At 42.9% G+C, this 18,173-nt stretch overlaps 1 protein-coding gene across 2 annotated transcripts; it reads left to right on the top strand.

Annotated features, from left to right (window-relative positions):
* The first annotated feature begins 6,106 nt into the window (after window positions 1–6,106).
* LOC133345128 (phytanoyl-CoA dioxygenase, peroxisomal-like) lies at window positions 6,107–17,931 on the top strand. Of its 2 annotated transcripts, XM_061555623.1 has the most exons (9): window positions 6,107–6,253; window positions 8,015–8,076; window positions 8,999–9,109; window positions 9,768–9,936; window positions 11,024–11,105; window positions 13,076–13,257; window positions 14,386–14,535; window positions 16,095–16,229; window positions 17,152–17,931. In XM_061555623.1, exons 1-9 carry the CDS (start codon window positions 6,209–6,211, stop codon window positions 17,203–17,205), a joined length of 990 nt encoding a protein of 329 aa, XP_061411607.1. In that variant the 5' UTR covers window positions 6,107–6,208; the 3' UTR covers window positions 17,206–17,931. The 2 variants fall into 2 exon arrangements, with proteins under 2 accessions (XP_061411607.1, XP_061411608.1); XM_061555624.1 differs by lacking the exons at window positions 6,107–6,253; window positions 8,015–8,076 and adding an exon at window positions 9,293–9,351 and having other exon boundaries at window positions 8,993–9,109.
* The last annotated feature ends 242 nt before the right edge of the window (window positions 17,932–18,173 follow it).

The raw sequence follows: 18,173 nt of genomic DNA, 5'->3' as shown, positions 1-18,173 counted from the left end.
GACCAAATCTTCCAGGGTGTCTGGGGGTCCCAACCCAGAAAAAAATATATAAATTAAAAAATAATTGCCTGCCTAAAATATGAAAAAAATTCACTAACACATGAGATGGACTTTTTAATCTACAATAATGTCGAATAGTGTATTGTATTACATTGCTCTGTTTTTACTTTTTTATTTTACCATTTCTTGTTTCATTGTATGTAATGGCAGAGATTAGGGATTAATAAAGTACAACCATAACCACAATCATATAAACAGAAATCTATGCATTGATTTATATGAAGACAAGTCCAGATATTGTGGACAAGGTTTAGCAAATTGTTGTTTTTATTTACATAGCATAGCAATAAAAATTTTTATACCAAAATATTGGGGGGGACATTTTGAGCATATTTGAATATTGGAGGGGATGTGTCCCCCCCAATATATATTATAATTACGGCCTTGCAAGGTATACATATTTGGTGTCAACATGGTTCCATCGTCATATACATCTCGGGCAGTGCGTTACTAGATTGTGCATACCCGGGCATGGTGCTGGCCACCCCATCCCCTCTTGTGCCGTGCCGGCCTTCATTGGTGCTCGCTAACAGCACTTGCTCCAACAGCCTGCTATAGGGGGGGATCTTTATCTTTGTGTGTGCATGCATGTCTATGTGTCCGCACATGGTCGTATGTGTGTGTGTGCGCACGCCTCGCTTTGACGTTTCTCATCAGAGATGCAAGGGGGCCCATTAGAGTCGAGGAGCAGGCACCGAGCACCTTAAGCTCAGACTCTTTCCTCGGTTGAGAAGCCGCACGTCTCACGAGTTAATTTCTCACTGCTTTCTTTCTCCCAAACCTTGCCTGCAGGGTGACACAACCATGCGTCAAACGGCTGTGATCTGTCGCAACGAACCATCGCACAGACGCTTTGGAGGTCTGCTTATAATTCCTGCATGGGAGACTCGCTTTTCCATGCACCCAACCACAATGGGACGTCTGTAGATAGATATCTGGATGTAAATCAAGCTGTACCCTACAATGCTGTATGTAACAAAGATGACCACAAGACTTTGACAGCAATTTACAGGGTTTATGAATAAGTCTTTTTCATACGCAATTGCATCCGAATGACTGTAACGCATTTTGACTTGCAGTCTCCTTCTTCTTTCGTGTGTCTGATGTAGATGCAGAGCAACAACTAAAATGTCACATTCAGATGGTCAGGTCATATAACAGCGTCAGGAAGAGAGGAATGTATCGCTGTAATGTCTCCTTTGTATTAGCGGATCGGGCATTGTATCGTTATATGTGGTATGGCCTGTTCTGAATGATCACAGTCGGATACTGAAGAGTTTTTAATTTTCCATTTGTTCATCAGGTATCCGCATCCGTCATGATTTGTACGGATGCGGTTTAGGGTGGACCATGAGCTTCGTGGAAGATCCAAATTAGGGATCTCGGTGTGTGTAGATTACACTGCACAACGAGGATTGTAGTGCATATATTCAGAATGTATGCATTTGTGCAAGCTATGGGCATAACAATTCCTCGATTATTATGAATTTCAATATTACGGTACATGCATAGATTACTCCGTGTTAGATCCCCCGTATTGCATTTAACAGACTGTTGGGGCAAGTGATGTTAGCGAGCACCTATCAAGGTCGGCACGACATACGAGGGAGTGCGAGACCAACACGCCCAGCCACCCTTTTCTCCCCTATGCACAGACACCACACGCACTACACTGTTGGGAACCAGGCCACCGTGGTGAGAAAAACTGTTTCGTGTGCGATGCTATAAATAGAACCACGCGTCACTGACCAAATTCACGGTGGCATTGAGGATAAAACATATCTCCAGCCACCACGGCGATAGGGTTGAAACAATGCATTATTCAATATTGATCTGTTTAGCTCACAATGCATGCATATACGTACGTGGGTAGGTATCTATGTTTTCAGGTTCGTGCGTGTTGTAGATAATGGGTTCGCGTGATCCCTGCAGCCACCAGAGCCCGCTACATTCATCACAATGCCTTAAAATATGACATATTCTTTCATCTTATTTAGTGACAATTCATTGAATGGCCACGGGATGAATCGTGACACCAAAAGGGTTAATTTCAACCGGGTCTCTCTGGGTGAACGACTCGAGAAAAACATTTCCTCATTCGGCACACCATATCCAGTATACTTCTCGCTAAGGCCGTGACTTCTAGGCCTGTGCCCATACCCCAGTGACTCGGAAAATAGTCATCCCTCGTTATACAGAAACTCAATATACGGATTTTTGCTAAAACGTAAACCTATGAATTGGGGATGTAATTTTCGATTAAGTTACCATACCTGTCAACCCATACGGTTTACCCGTATTCTTGTACAGGAAAAATTGAGTTTTCAGAAACAAATCGACCAATACGTGGCCTGTCGTTTGTCCTCGGCGCTCCCCGTACCGTCCAAACCCGACTGGTTTTCCTTCGGCCCTTTGTGGTGATCACGCCTGGTACCGTGATGGACAGGATTTCACCCCTTTTCAACGTTGTTTTCTTTATTAGAGGTAAGTCAATGATGTCTGGAAAGAGACCATTAAGTTTAAGTGATACACGGCGATCACCACAGTTTATTGTAAGAACTGTGTATATTTATTTCGGAACTGAATAAGTATTTATTAATATCTTATTATAAAAACTACGATTTTTTTCTATATAAAATAGGTAATTAAACATAGTTTGCTGAATTTTTAAGTGTGAGTTGATTACATCTTGGGGTAATATGTCTTCCGTAGGGACGCATCTACAATTGTATAATATAAGTCAATTAAAAAACAGGGTTGCATATCCAGAATTTCACTTTTCAGATAATTTTCATGAACATATCTATTCCATTTATCGAAGGATTGAAGCACTTATTCAGTGAAAAAATAAGCCCTGGCTACACCCTCCATGAGACATTGCCTCAGGATCTTCGTCGCATTGAAGTTTCATGAGCATTATAACTTAGAAGGTATCATACTTGTGTAGTGACTAACTCGGATACGATAAGACTTGGAAGCACTTCTTAACGAGTACCATCGGGATTAACACACTTAATATTTAGTCCGTCTATTATCGGCAATGCTACTCAGCCAGGACAGTTGGCATGCTGTCTGACGAGCGGCGCCCCAATATGGTAGAGATGGAGACGAGAAGAATGGTGAAGACGTTGAGAAGAATTGGCGACAATGCATTTCAACAGCAAGACGGGGATCTCACTCCAACAACAGCCCCGAGGTCCCCCAGCATGGCCGCGCTCCGCCCCGGGCACGCCCTCTTTCTGGAACCTACTAGCGGGTTCCTGGTGGGCCCCTTCTGTGACCTTTCGCTTAGATCCCCGTCTCGTTTATATCCTGGCCTGCTGACGTCAGGACTTCCGTACGCCGCAGATTCGGGCTGAACGATTTGGGCAAAATATCTCATTGCGATTTTTCTGACAGATATTGCGATTTGATTTCGATTTAAAGCTTTCGTGACTGCAGGGATTCATCAAGAAGATTGCGATTTGATTTGTGATTAAAATGTTTAAGTCAAGCTTCAGTTCAATATTCACTGTGTAATAGATTTAAAACATGTGTTGGAGCATTACCAACACATGTTTCAAAATATTAACTGCTCTATATATTCTAATGCAAGGATGAGAACTTAAAAGATATTAATTTCTTCCAGCATGTATTTATTAAAATGTTTTTTTGTTATTTGAACAATCGAACATAGAACATTTGTTAACTTAAATAAATAAAGTTATAATAATAAATAATAAAACGATTCGAATCAGAAAGTAAGAGGACTTTTCAAATCGCAAACAATCGCAGCCTTTGCGATTTGCTAATTGCAATTGTTTCAAATTGCGATTTCGATTTGAAATCGATTAATTGTTCAGTCCTATCGCAGATCCCCATTTCTGCCAGCAGCCAGTGCTATGCCGACATTTCATGCAAATCTCTTGTTTCTTATGAAATCGTACAAATTGCTCACGAAATAGCATCATCAATGCCGACTCTACGAAACTAGGTCACGGGTCAATTAATTATATTACTGAATTCGCATGTATGCCCAGATTTTTGAAATAGAACATTATTTTACTTCGTGGAGATGCATTTCATTAAATTGACTATCTAATACGGCAATCGTGACAGATGTCTTTGTACTCTTAGGTTTTTTCGGTAAAGTCGAAAAAACCTAAGAGTATGAATCCTTGCAGTCACGAAAAGCTTCAAATCTAGATATCTTTGTCCCAAAGGGCCCCGATGTTTTTATTAGGCAACGAGTGCAATCTTGAATGCACATGACGTGTACTGCCATCGGGTGCATTAGAAGGTACACAATGTTTCACACATTCTCCTAACTCTCTCCTCTCAGGCTCTCATCTCACTCTGCCCACCCCCTCACACACTCTCCTACCTCTTCCCTCTCGTCTCACTCTACTGCCCTTATACTCTCTTATCTCTCCCCTCTCAGCTCGACTCCGCTGCTCAACTCACCCGCTTCGTAAAGCAGTATGCGACCCGCTGCATCATTCAACACCTTCACTTGGTGCACAGGTGTATGTCAGTCCACCGTTGGATGAGTGGCTTCCCCACGCCGTACGGACCGAGGGGGCCTATTTGCCCATAATATCTCATGCGAACTGAATTTTGATTTAAAGCTTTCGTGACTGCAGGGATTCATCTTATTGGTTCTTTCGGTAAAGTCACGTAGAAGGGAAGTAATAAAATAATAAAAATAAAACATAATAAAATTATTCTCACGACGTTTCGGCCACAACGCAAGCAGCCGTCCTCAGGTGAAGACCAGGTCCGTCGAGGCGACAGAGTCTACGTGACTTTACCGAAAGAACCAAGAAGATCATGCGAACGGGTTAGTAAAATTGGTAAACATATACGTTCAGTATAACGATGGATTGTGCTGTACTGCCCTCTGCTGCCCACCAAGTATCCCCGTCGCCCTCTGATAAATACCTCTCCAGGCTCAACTCCGCTTAGCTTCCGAAATCCATAACGAGGTCGGCTGAATTTCGCTATAAATGAAAATTGCGGGTGAATTCTGAATAATCTATTATTTTATTCGAATGTAAGAATCGATTCGAATACATTAATACGTGTGTCAATTCAATATCTACTCAGGAAATTGTTCAAATTCCAATTTGTTTACTTATTGCATTCTCATGAGACCCCATTGTATACAGTTCAGTCTCCAATGTACATGCGATGAAGAGAAGGGCCATTGCCTGAAACATCGCCTATTATATATTTTCCTTTTAAGACCGCATCCTTATTGACGAATGTATCGTTCAGCGACAGTTGTGCAATATTTTGAATGGCTCCGTTACTCGTTCTCTGCAATATTTACATACCTGTCAACCCAAACGGTTTACCCCTATTCTTGTTCAGGGAAGTTTCGTTTTTAGATCCATACGGCGTACAGCCGTTTCAATACGGGTAACAAAAATAAATGAATACATTGTCTATTTGTTTGTGTTTCTCCCTTGTGATGGGACTTTGCAGGATGAACGTTGAGATATATAAGGTCCAATAAGGTCTGAATTGGTCTGCAATAAGGTAGGGCACTGACAAAGGGTTGACAGGTATGTACTTCATTGGAACCTCATTTGCCAGTAAAAAATATGATAATTGTTTTTTTAGCCTTTTATCTGACAACAAAACTGACACCTTTTTTACAAGCAGTCATGTTTGCATAGACCACAATACCTGCAGTCATAGGCTCTAAGGAAAGCTGTCTCGGTTGTGGACCAATCAACTTCAAGGACAGTACATACATTAAAAGAGTTGTGTTTTTTGTTTTCATTATGACTGCAGGTATTGTGGTCTATGCAAACATGACTCCTTGTAAAAAAAAAGGTGTCCGTTTTGTTGCCAGATAAAAGGGTAAAAAAACAATTATCAGGTATGTACTTATGTTATTTGTCTTTTTTGTTGCCGCTGTTCGCACCCACCACGTATCTACCTTGTAATAAAACCGGAAATCTGCCACACGGGGTCATCATTGCAGCAAACAAAAATGAACTGTAACTTGAGTTGCCCTTTGGGGGGGGAGGGGTCGGGTTATTCACCTATTGGCTGGTGGGATCCCACCCACTGCGTGCGGCGCAGCTGCCAGGGAGGAAGTTGACGCCACAGTATTTTGGACTTGGAACTCAGCCCCCGTCCGTGTTCGTTCTCGCCGGCGATGGCGGAGCAGCGACTTCGCCTGTTCCTGGGCCATCTCCGCCCCGTATCCTTTTGCAGACGCTGCTACGCTGGCCAACGTTGTGGCGACAAGCATCCCAGGAGACACTGAACCGTTGGACCCAAAGTTGGCCCAACATTCCAGCCTTGTTTACTGTGCCGGTGGGTAGCTCTTCTTAAGCCAGCGGGCACGGCACGACTAGAGCAAAGGGCACGCCGACCATCGCTTGCGCACTTCATAGCTACGCTGCTCTCTTGAGAGATGGTGTGTGCTTAAATTGGCTCATTTAATCGGTGGAATTCAAAGTTCTTGCGCGGTGGTCGTTGTTGAGATGCGCGGTGCTTTTTACGGAATGTTCATTGTGCAGTGACTGTTCTTGTGGCAGTGGCGTAGTTGTCGAGTGTGCAGGCGGTGCTACTGCACCGAGACTCGCGGACCGGAGGGGCCTAAGGAATTGTACAAGCGACAAGGAGAGGGGAATTGGAGAGGGGGGCCCCCCGTTTCATCGCTTACGCCAGGGCCCATGCCAAGCAAACTATGCCACTGACTTTTTTATTTTACAACACTGGTCGGGTTGCAACAGGGACGCCTGTCTTGTTCGTAACTGCATTGTGTTCATACATTAAATACACACATTCTTTAGGTTGAACCGTCCTGTTAAATGTACTTGTATAGCCAAAGTTAAGCCAGACCACGATTAAAAACAAGTCCGACCGGGTGGCGCTGTGCTCGGACGACGAGACGAAATGTGAACGTTGCGTTTGTGATGAATCCCGGTAGGTTGATTTTAGCCCAATCATCGCAGCGCGGTCTATAAAAATAAGTACAGTGGTACCTCGGTATACGTCGTTAATACTGGTAGGAACCTCTTGGTTACACCAGCCCACGGGATTATTGTGTCCGTCCGTCGTGCATCAAAAATGGGTGGGGAGGGGGTGGTCACCCCGTGGTGCCCTTATAAAACTCAACGTTTAACCTACTCACGCTGGCTTGTGCCTGCCCTTCACAGTCGGCTATATTTGCGGAATACACCACGCCGCCGTTGACCTTGGCCATTGACCGAGCAACCCAACGTTCCTACCAGCTCCCCCTCCACAGGAATGTGTTTATCTGTAGCAAGATAATCAGTCTTAGGTACTGCTATCCCTGAGCATAAACCCTCAACCCTTACCCTAAACCTTTACCTTAGTACAGTAAAACCTTGGATTGCGAGTAACTTGGTCTGCAAGTGTTTTGCAAGACGAGCAAAAATTTAAATAAATATTAATTTGATAAACGAGCGAGGTCTTGCAATACGAGTAGTACATATACGCTTTGTCTGCCGAGCGTCACGTGATCACAACTGATATACGAGTGCATTGATATACGAGTGCTTTGGATTACAAACACGTTTCCGGAACGAATTTTGCTCGCAATCCAAGGTTTTACTGTATACCATACCAAGAATTGGTGCTCCGTAAGATCTTGAAATAAACAACTTGATATCATTTTTCAGATATGGTTTAAAATGCAAAGTTTACAAAGTACAGATCTAAAACCATTCTGTGTTGCTGGCAACCTTCGTGTCGGTGTATTTATCAAAATTGTTTACTCTTGATTTGAAGCTTTCGTGACTGCAGGAATCCATACTCTTTGGTTCTTTCGGTAAAGTCACGTAAGTAGAAAAAATAATATATATCGACGTTTCGATCACAATACAAGCAACCGTCTTCAGGTGAAAAAGGGGAAATCTGCTGAGGCCTGCCTCAAAATTGTTTACGTTTAACATTGTTTACATTTGTTCATTTTCCTTAACACGGTCCTCAGAGCCCAAATCCTGTTTCACAAGGTGCGGTGACATCCCAACACGGCCCCTCATCCAAGTTCAGGTTGGCATCTCTCACATATGGCGGATGAATACCAACTTATAAATCTATGTCAATAACATTGCCTTAAAAGTAATATATTTACATAATAAGTTATACTCTTTGGTTCTTTCGGTAAAGTCACGTAGGTAGAAATCAAAGAAAACATCACAACGTTTCGATCGCAACACAAGCAATCTTCATCAGGTGGAACAACCACAGCAAGAAAATGCTGAAGTTATGTTTATAGCAATTGCCATTTTTTATTAGAGGTGCCAAAGCCCAAATTTACATGGGCTCTGGCTGTGTAAGAATGATTTGTGAAAGTTGACGTGGTGGTTTTGTCATTTTCATAGATTTCCGTGGATGGGCAAGTTGGCATTGACTTGGATAAACACCTAAAATAATCACATGCTGGGTTGTAATTTACATATTTGCACAGGGCCTGTTGATTTTAGTGGGGCACACCATATTTTCAGGGCGATTGAAAAACACATCATGATGCTATGCCTGAATTAATAGGCCTCCAAAAACGGAATCACACCCTTGATATTAAATAAGTAATTATTGCTGCAAATGACGAAATTACCTGGAATGTACCGAATCTCATCAGATCTCGGAAAACAGTTGAGCCTGGAGTGTTTTGGATGGCTCAACATGTGCAAACAGGTTGTCACAGGCTTTTGGGTCTATCTGATGAGCAGCAGAAGACAGTGCAGAAAAATCAGTTGATGTACTGCATGTCTATGCTCCCTTATAAGATTCTAAAATTACATTCCCTCACTGACTGGCATGGTCAATTTGGTCATCTAATCCCCATGATCCCCATGCTGTGGAGATCTGCTGCACCAACAGTGGCTTGGCAAAGTGCGGTATATGTACACACATGATTATTGCTAAGAAAATGCACACACTGCATATTTTTTTTCACAATGATTCTGGCAAGGTACACTTTGGACAATGGGATTCTGACACCAGAGCAGAGAGCCTTCTATGAAGACAATGGATTTATTGTCATCAAGGGGCTGGTGACAGATGAAGACCTGGAGAGATACAGGTTATTACAATTCTGTGAATATGCTTTTTAACATAAAACATGAATTAAAACTTGCTAGACGTGATATTAAGCCACATTGAACGAGAGTATATCTAAAGTCACTTGTCATGCTGTAAATTAGGCATTTAACAAATCAAATCGTGCATGTAAATATTTATTATTTGTGTTTCAAATATTTTGTAGGTATGAAGATTATTAAATATAATCGCATCACCAATCAAGACAATGCATCAACATTGGGGGTAAATGGCACATTTGTTCACTGGCCAAACCTTCAGAGGGGCCCACGAAAAAAATATGCATTTCATTTCTTATGAAGAAAAGTGGCACTGTTCATTCACGTTATGGATTTATTGATTGGAGTGCATCGTAGTAGACGAAGCTGTGGATTTTGTGTGTGTGTGTATGTATGGTTGGGGCAATGAAGATAGGGTGGGTTTTTCTGCTCCAATGTGCCAGGGGAAAACATACCTAAATCTGTCCCTGGTTGCATGGCTAATGTAAACGCATGTCAAGTTAAAACAATTTGCTGTAATCCTATGCACAAATTACAGTACAAAAGACGAAATGTATGTGGAGTGTCAGAATAATTACCGTGCAGTTGTTCGGAATCTTCCGGCTGAAATTATACACTGGTTGTAACGGTGTGCGTTGAAAGGGATCGTTTTGAGAGGATTTGCCGGCGGGAGGTCACCGTCCCAGCAATAACGATCATGCGAGACATAGCCATCGCCAAGTCCAAGGTCGCTCAAGATCAGACTTCCGTCACCAAGGTCCAGGACTTTCAAGAGGACCCCATCCTCTTTCAGTACTGCCAGCTTCCAGAGGTAGACCGACACCTTTTCATTTCCAAATGTGATTGTTGCACTGGGAAAAAAAACTAGCAAAAATCTGTGTGGCTGCTTATTAAAACATCTTGGCAAAATATTACCTTAATATGAGGTGGCCAGGTGGCTCAGAAGTCAAGAGTACTGAGGTGGCCTCCCTGAGATCCTGGGTTCTCATCCAAGCAGCCACCTGGGAATAAATCGGGTTCTCAAGTTTAGTGGTGGTCTTAAAAATGACCATATGAAATTTGTTTCTACAATTAATTTGGCTCGATTCTGTAAAGTTGACTGTCATGCAATGAACATTACTCTTATCACAAGGTGAGTGGGCATGTTCTGCCCCATAGTCTGTTAGAAATCACTTTAAGGGATCTAAAAATCTGTTTTGTGATATCTGGTTTTGTTCTCTAACAAATAAAACGTTCCCTTTTTTTACATTTATATTAGAAGCTCATGGCAATATTTCCCTTTTATTGCATTTAAATCCATATTGTCTGACTAGTGAATCCAATATCACATTAAAACACTGATAATGATATCGATTTTTAAATGTAACGTAGATATAATATCCCATGCATGAAAAGCTTTCATTCTTGAGAGATAACTTGAATTGTTGGATGTGTTTCCGGGTTTCATGTTGCTCCACGTGCTGAGAGATTCTTCAATTTCATCACTTCCTGAAGAAGCACGTGGAGCAAAACGTCAAATCTGGATCGTATCAACTGAGCCTGATGAGTGCAAGGGGGGTTGGGGATGTGAGATTGACTAATAACTTAAAATGCTTTGCCTGTTTTAGCAACATGTTAATTTGCATTCATGTTTTTGTCCCATGTAACGTTCTGGAGATCCAGAGAGTGATGGACAGACACTTACAAATTATATATATGCATAGACTACCTGCCGCCACACTTGCCCCTGGTTGATTCCGGATCGCAGGAACCTTTTCGTTCTGACCCATTTCCACCCCTGGTTACAACCTGAAAACGCATCGGAGAGCTGTAGAGCACAAACTCCAAAACCTATGCAGTAACAACCCGAGTCGTTTCACACCACCAGCCCCTGACATCCAATATCCGTCTATGTGCAGATGCTGCAGTATGTGGAGTCCTTCACAGGGCCGGACATCATGGCTGTTCACAGCATGCTCATCAACAAGCCGCCCGATCCTGGTACAGTGATACCTCGGTTCACGAACGCTTCTGTTCACGAACAACTCGGTTCACGAACAGAAAAGTTCATAAAAATATGCTCCGGTTCACGAACTCCGCTTCGGTTCACGAACAGGAGCCGCGGCCATTTTAATGCTATTTCCAGGCTGTCACATGGTCGTGACTTCCTGTAGGAAGATCGTGGAGAGAAGAAGAGACACAGAAATAAGTACTGTGAGTACTGTGAATACACTTTCAGTGACTTTTTGCTTTTTGGTGTGCTTTTTAGCACATACAGTACTGTACTGTACTACTGTACTGTACAATACTGTACTTACTGTATTGTACAGTTCACCCGTTTGAGTGCTTACTGAAGTCATCTCAAGCAAGGTTAGTGTTCTCTCTTTATACATTACTATACTGTACAGTACTAATGTGTATTGTAATTTGTTTCATATTTTTGTGCTTCAAAAACCAAAAAAAAAGGTCAGAACGGATTAACCGGATTTACATTGAACCCTATGGGAAAATGTGCCTCGGTTCACGACCAATTCGATTTGCGACCAGAGTCAGTTCACGAATTAAGTTCGTGAACCGAGGTATCACTGTATAAGGCTAAAATATGTTTTACCCGTCATGATTCATTCCTTAATGTAACCATTTTCTGCAAATGCTATTTGGTGAACTGACATAATTTGGCATTGCAATTTGATTAAAAAAAAAATTTTTGTTGTGGTGAATGTAGCACCCCTAGTGGCTGCAGCGGTCACAGAAACGAATTACATATGTGATGGGTTCACTGAGAGACACACTAACTCAGGAGGCAACACGTTTATTCTATGGACCACAACGGGATAACTACATAAACCGGGTCAGGACAGTTGGCACACTGCCTGACTGACCCACTTTGCCGAGCACGAAGACCGAAGACCCAGGGGAAGACGTAACACGGAGGACTCCATTTCAGCAGACAGCCCCGACCCAGCCTCAGGACCTCCCTTTTATGCTCCCCAGCGTGGCCTGGCTCCGTCCTCGGCCACGCACCCTTCTGGAACCTACCAGAAGGGTCTGGGCCATACCCCACGTGTCCCTGTCATCTTTGGCCCAAATCCTCACCCTGGCCTATCACGTGCCCTTGCCAGCCAACCGGGCTGCTACGTCCTCAGATGTCCCCTCTCTGCCAGCCACCGGAACTACGCCCCCGAGGGACCCGTTTCATGACTTTGCATGCTCTACTGGCAGAGAGGGCTACTCCACTCCCATTTCCCCTCTATCAGTAACTGGCGCTAGGTCCCGTAGTGACCCATTATATGTCACTACACATACAATACAAATACGTTTACGTTTTGATTGGAGATTCAATGCAAATTATATGCCAATTGTTTACAAATGTTATATTTGAGGTACTAGAGTAAACAATTGCAAATGAGGCAAAAAATCAGGAGAAACATGATACACAAGATTCCCAAAAATGTGATGTGAAAAGATGATTCCTTCAAATTATATTAGCCTGAATTGGGAGAATGTATCGGATCACTGAAGGAGGGTTATCATTACATGTGTACATGTACAACCATTTTGTCAAACCACTGCTGGGTCGTGGGGATTATTTGACCATACCTCACCAGGCTAGCAAGTGTATGTTGGTGAAACCAGGGCACATAGATGTTGAAGAATAGTACAGTACAACAATGGAATATTTTTCTGCAAATCCTCTGCACTGACAACTTAATCCCGCAACAGCCTACAACACCTGTTGTATGCGTGGTGCTCGTCCTTTCATGCACTATCCAGGCTCAACCCTACGTATCTTGTGAGATATAATGAGGTCAGATGTACTCTGGGTGGTTGGATCTTGTGGCCAATTAGTTATTTCGGGTGATTTGATTTTTAGGTGATGTGGTCATAGAATAAGTACACACCGAGTGATAACAATCTCCGTGGCACAGCTTTGTTAGTTTGACTTTGAGGTTATCTCTGTATCTCCGCAGGCCAGAAGTCTTCGCGACATCCACTGCACCAGGATCTCCACTTCTTCCCGTTCCGGCCTGCAGAGCGCATCGTGTGCTCCTGGACTGCCATGCAGCACATCGACCGAGAGAACGGCACCCTGGTGGTCCTCCCCGGCACACACAAGGGAGACCTCAAGCCTCACGCGTACCCCGAGTGGGAGGTGGGATGTGTTTGTTGCGTCCACAGTGGCCGGTTTGCTCGAGCAACTCAATTTCTCCAGGAAGCAAATGATTAATACAGGTTTATTTCGTTATTGCTAATGCATTGCAGTCAGCCATAATCTATCCGTTGCTGAATAAAAGTCAACACAATCCATTGCCATCCATTGTGGTCTTTCCATACAACAATCCATCTTGCCACTGAACACGAGCCGATTTGATCGCTCTATCTCTGTTGGTGGACGTCCTCTCAGGTGCGTACCTTCCTTTGGCTACCACTTTGACCACCACTTTGGCCACCACTTTGACCATCATCTCTTTGAGTTATGTGTCCTGCCCAAGCCCACTCTTTTTTAAAATAGTAAATACGATTTTTTGTTTTTTCAAAAGTATATTATTAACACGTCAATACGATTTATTTAACCTGTGCATGTTTTTTTTTATGTTTCCTCTTTCTATCTCTCACAGGAACTCCACCTCTGCTTCTTTGCACACTTTTAAGATTTTCTTTCATTTTCTTCATCAGTGGCCATGTTTTAATGTGCACTTATTTTTTCTTAATTATTCATTAGGGAATATCCTTTATTAACCAAGCAAAGCTTCATTAATTATTAAGGCTCTCTACCAGACAGGTAATAATCAAAACTCCGCACGATTAGATTCAAGAGTCTATTGCCATACTACCATTTCTTGCCACCTCGCAGCCAAACCCTAATAATACGTAAAAATGTGGAGAAGCAAACGGGTAGTTCTCTTAGTATTTTGGCCTCATTGTGAAATGTTGATGCCATTTTACGGTTTTGTAATGAAGCTCATCGGCCCTTCTACACAGAATACCGCTTGGTGTTGACAACCAATTTGCCAGCTACGCATGATATCAGTTTGCTTTCCTGACCTTAGCAAGTACAAATGGTACATATTGTGCCATACAAATGGTATCTACTGCAAAGTTGCCTCCAAAAACCCTCAGGTTTTATTGAAACTATCCCCAGGCAAGTATAACACTCCACAGCACATTGCTATGTTATCACTACTCACTAGTAGAACTGAGAGATCACAAACAATTGATCAATTCCAATGACATAAGCATTCATGTATTTGTTTTTGTGTGTGTTTGTGTGTATGCACAGGGAGGTGTGAATAAGCTGTACCTTGGGTTGCGAGACTTTGATCCAACAGCCCCGCGCTTTCACCTGTCGATGGAAAAGGGTGACACCGTGTTCTTTCACCCTCTACTGATCCATGGCTCTGGCATGAATCGCACTAACGGTTTCCGCAAGGTTTGTGTGAGTGTGTGTATGAGATTAATCAGCTGGCAATAGTAATGTCCCAGTTCTGGCTGCAATATGATAAATATTTATTTTGCATTTTTCAGACCTTTGTCTTTCCACTGCTGAATGAAGGCCACTCCATTCCATGTGGGTTGTGGGGGTTGTTTGACCAGACTTAGCATCACTGGTCAGTGGAGGTTGGTAACGAGGCCGTGCCCTGAGTTGGTTCAGATATCATCACTGATGTTAATTGTGGCCAGAAATGGAACTCAAACCAATAAAAGCTAATGGAAAAAAATTGAGTAATTGATGCCATTCACTGAAGGTTATACTTGGACAAAACGTTAAGTTTTTAGTCTTTTTGCACTTTTTATTTATTATGAATGTAGTTGTTTGTGGTAAGTGAATGTGTACAGGATGATTATTAGGCGAGTGTGCATGTGTAGTGACTGAATGTCACTGCGGTGCCGGGCTTGCGAGGCCACGGCGGATAATATGTTGTCGTTATGTGCAGCCCGGTTACTGGGCGTAGTACCAGCCCTAGCGGGGCTTGGGTGAGCGCTGGTTAGCGCAGAGGCACCACGTACAGTGTGCGGTGCGGGCTCCCGGTGAGGGAGCGAGAGAGAGTGTCAGCCAGCCAGAGTTACGCTGGTTGACCTGCCGACACGTGACCGGATGATATTGGAGGGGGGCCACCGGTGGACGGGGGCCGCTGGGTGATCACGTGGTATAAAGGAGCTCTCGGGAGCCTTCAGGAAAGAGCTCGAGATATCTAGAATGTGGGCGGGGCGAGGGGCGGAGCCAGCCCCAGCCCGGGCGGATATAACGGGGGCCCCGTGAGGGGCTCGGGGTTCTTCGGGTTGTTGGTGAAGAAGATGTGGGAAATGAAGAAGTGAGACACCGTGTTAAGGTAGTAGCATTCGTAGAGGAGAGGTAGAGTGAGAATAGACTCAGATATTGTTCCGGCTTGTGGCCAGAAGGTTGGAAGACTACATTTAGAAAAAATTGCAGACCATAAAAGTTGAGAGAAAGATAAGGAGGGAGAAACTGAAAAAGACATGGCGAGAAGTTGTCAATAAGGACTTGAGAGCGTGCGGTATTACCGTAGAGGTGGCGATGGATCAAAGACGGGAGAGAGAGGACTTGATAAGCAGACCCCACCGAGTGGGTCAAACGCTCAGAATAAGAAGCAGTTTTAGATGGTATGGATGTAAAGTAGTTTGAAAGCATTTTCTTGAAAGCCTATTGTGTATTTAACGGAGGATGTTTTCTTGGCGTAGACCATTTGTGCAGTGGTTATCACACTATGCTATAAACCCGGCAACTTCAGTTTGATTCCTAACCATGGCTAACATAAGTGGTGAGTGAAATATTACCTGGTCGTCTCGTTTCCCTTCACCAACCTGCGCTGACCAGCGTGGTGAAGTCTGGTCAAACAATTCCCATGATTAACATGGCATGAGGAGACCTTCACCTGTCAGTGGATTGACAAAGGGCTGAATATAACATGAAATTGCATTTGCTAATGACTAATATCCTGCATGGCATGTTGTCATCTGCCTTCACAGTCCATCTCCTGCCATTTTGCGAGCAGCCAGTGTCATTACATTGATGTAAAGGGCACAAGTCAGGAGAACATCGAGGAGGAGCTCGTTGAGATGGCTCAGCGTGTCATGGGCAAAGATGTAAAGATCTCCCTTCGAGTAAGTTTTCTTTTATACGTTTTATATCGCTATTACTCGTTGCAGATTAAATACAATACAATGTGAATATTTATAGCATCTAAATGTGACCTCTCCTTAAGATTATGTACATAAACAGGCATTATTATTGAGCATGGAATTGAACAGGGCCAGGAATTGACAGCATGGATGGCTGAGTGGAAGGCAGTTTCACAAGTTAAGTTTGAGAAGGCAGTTCCAGACTATCAGGGCAGTAGAGGTTAAGGAGAGATGGATTGCCTTTATAACCAGGTAAGATTCCAGAAACCAGTAGTTTCATATTAAAGAGAATCCTGGGTCATAGTAGTTGTTACTGCTACAGTGTACAACGATATCAGTCACCACAGTCGGTTATTATCAAACCTGCAATATCTTTTAACACCTAGGCTTTTGTGATCAATATGATTCATAAGAAATGTTTGTGTCGGAGTGCTTAAGTAAAATGTGTGTCATAAACCCTCCACCACCTGGCACAGCCAATTAACAAAGTTGTCATGTGAGCAAATGTGGCAGTTTATTTCTGCTTCAGCACACTGGTGTATTGGAGAGCAGTCTCATGACGTACAACAAGTGGGCATGACGTTTTGCTAATAACTACAACCAGCATCATCAGGCAGTTGCTAGAATTGTGAAACTGTCCTTCAGTCTTGGGACTTTAATAGGTGGTGTGATGTCATCAATGTGCACCCACAAGAGAGCAGAAAGTAGCGATATCTCTTCAACTGAGGGGTACTGATGAAATCAAAAAGTATACAAATATCCATGATTGTTAATCTGAGCTAGATATTTCACGTGTATGCTTATGCATTTTATTCATTAAATTTGTTACCACTGTAATTGTATATCAGTTTGATAGCATGTTTAACCCTGGAAATATAACTGTACGTATGCACTGATTTTGCAGGACATATGGAACTTCAAGGCAAAGGTGGTGAAGGGAAAGAGACTGCAACTGTGATGCTGCCAACAGCCCCTGGGTTTGCTGTGGCTTATGCTTCGTGCTTTCTCTTAAAACTGCTCTCAAGAACCCCACCACAGCCCCACAGCCCATCAAGACAGCCACGAGCATTGCATAGCTTTCTGAGCATCATATTGTTCGTAGGAATATCACGATTCACCCCCTTTAGCAATTCGATAACTTGTCACAATAAAAAAATGCCATTATAGTGAAGGGTGTATGTGAACCAGTGAGTATAGCGAGACCACCTTTTATTTTACAATTTACCATGGTTGCTGTTCCCATTAACTTTTCGCTCATTGAATTATCCACCAATGCTGAGAACTCGCTCTGCTTAACTGTTTTGTCTAATCCACACTGTTCAACCACAATCCTGCAGGTGACAACACTTCTCTTACTGCTTCGTCCAACGCACTTCTATTTTTCCAAGTGTATACTGTATTTGAAATTCAACAATGGCATTAACTCTCATGGTCGTATCTATTACACTGCCAGCAGCAATGCTGCTGGACGTTTTTGAACAGTTTTTGGCTGCTGTGATTGAAATAAAAAAAATTTCAAACGTGAAGTTGCAGTTATTTTACAATGTGAAATTCGATTCAAATAATGAAGAGAAAATGTAACATAAAACACGAGAACGCGGGTTTGCATGATACATTGTGTAATTCTTTCATTTGAAGTACAGATTATAACAGGCCAAATAAAGCATTTATAGCAGGTCCAGTACGAACTCGCAACTCTGCTTGAATTTACAAAACTGTACACTCATTCACATGCAGAAACTTCCCTTACCAGACGTCGATTGGGTATAACGATTCCCCTACGAAATTCAATTACTCGATACACGGGTGGATTACAAAATATCGGGGTGGTTTTTGTGTATTTTAGGACAAATCGGAACAGACCCCGACATAAGCGCACAATTTTTGTTGCGGCTGTTGGCAAATTGAAATTTCCCTAAACTAAAA

The sequence above is a fragment of the Lethenteron reissneri genome, chromosome 21 (genome assembly GCF_015708825.2).
Source record: "Lethenteron reissneri isolate LAM-NWPU_2019-01 chromosome 21, ASM1570882v1, whole genome shotgun sequence".
NCBI lineage: Eukaryota > Metazoa > Chordata > Hyperoartia > Petromyzontiformes > Petromyzontidae > Lethenteron > Lethenteron reissneri.
Note: the sequence above shows the minus strand (reverse complement) of the source record. Positions and strands in the feature narration are given on the sequence as shown.

Excerpts from the sequence above, each read along its gene's own strand:
- LOC133345128 (XM_061555623.1), top strand. The coding sequence starts at position 6,209 with ATGGCGGAGCAGCGACTTCGCCTGTTCCTGGGCCATCTCCGCCCC. Across the intron at positions 6,254-8,014 it reads TCCTGGGCCATCTCCGCCCC|AGCCCAAATCCTGTTTCACA; the intron begins GTATCCTTTTGC and ends CACGGTCCTCAG. Across the intron at positions 9,937-11,023 it reads AGTACTGCCAGCTTCCAGAG|ATGCTGCAGTATGTGGAGTC; the intron begins GTAGACCGACAC and ends GTCTATGTGCAG.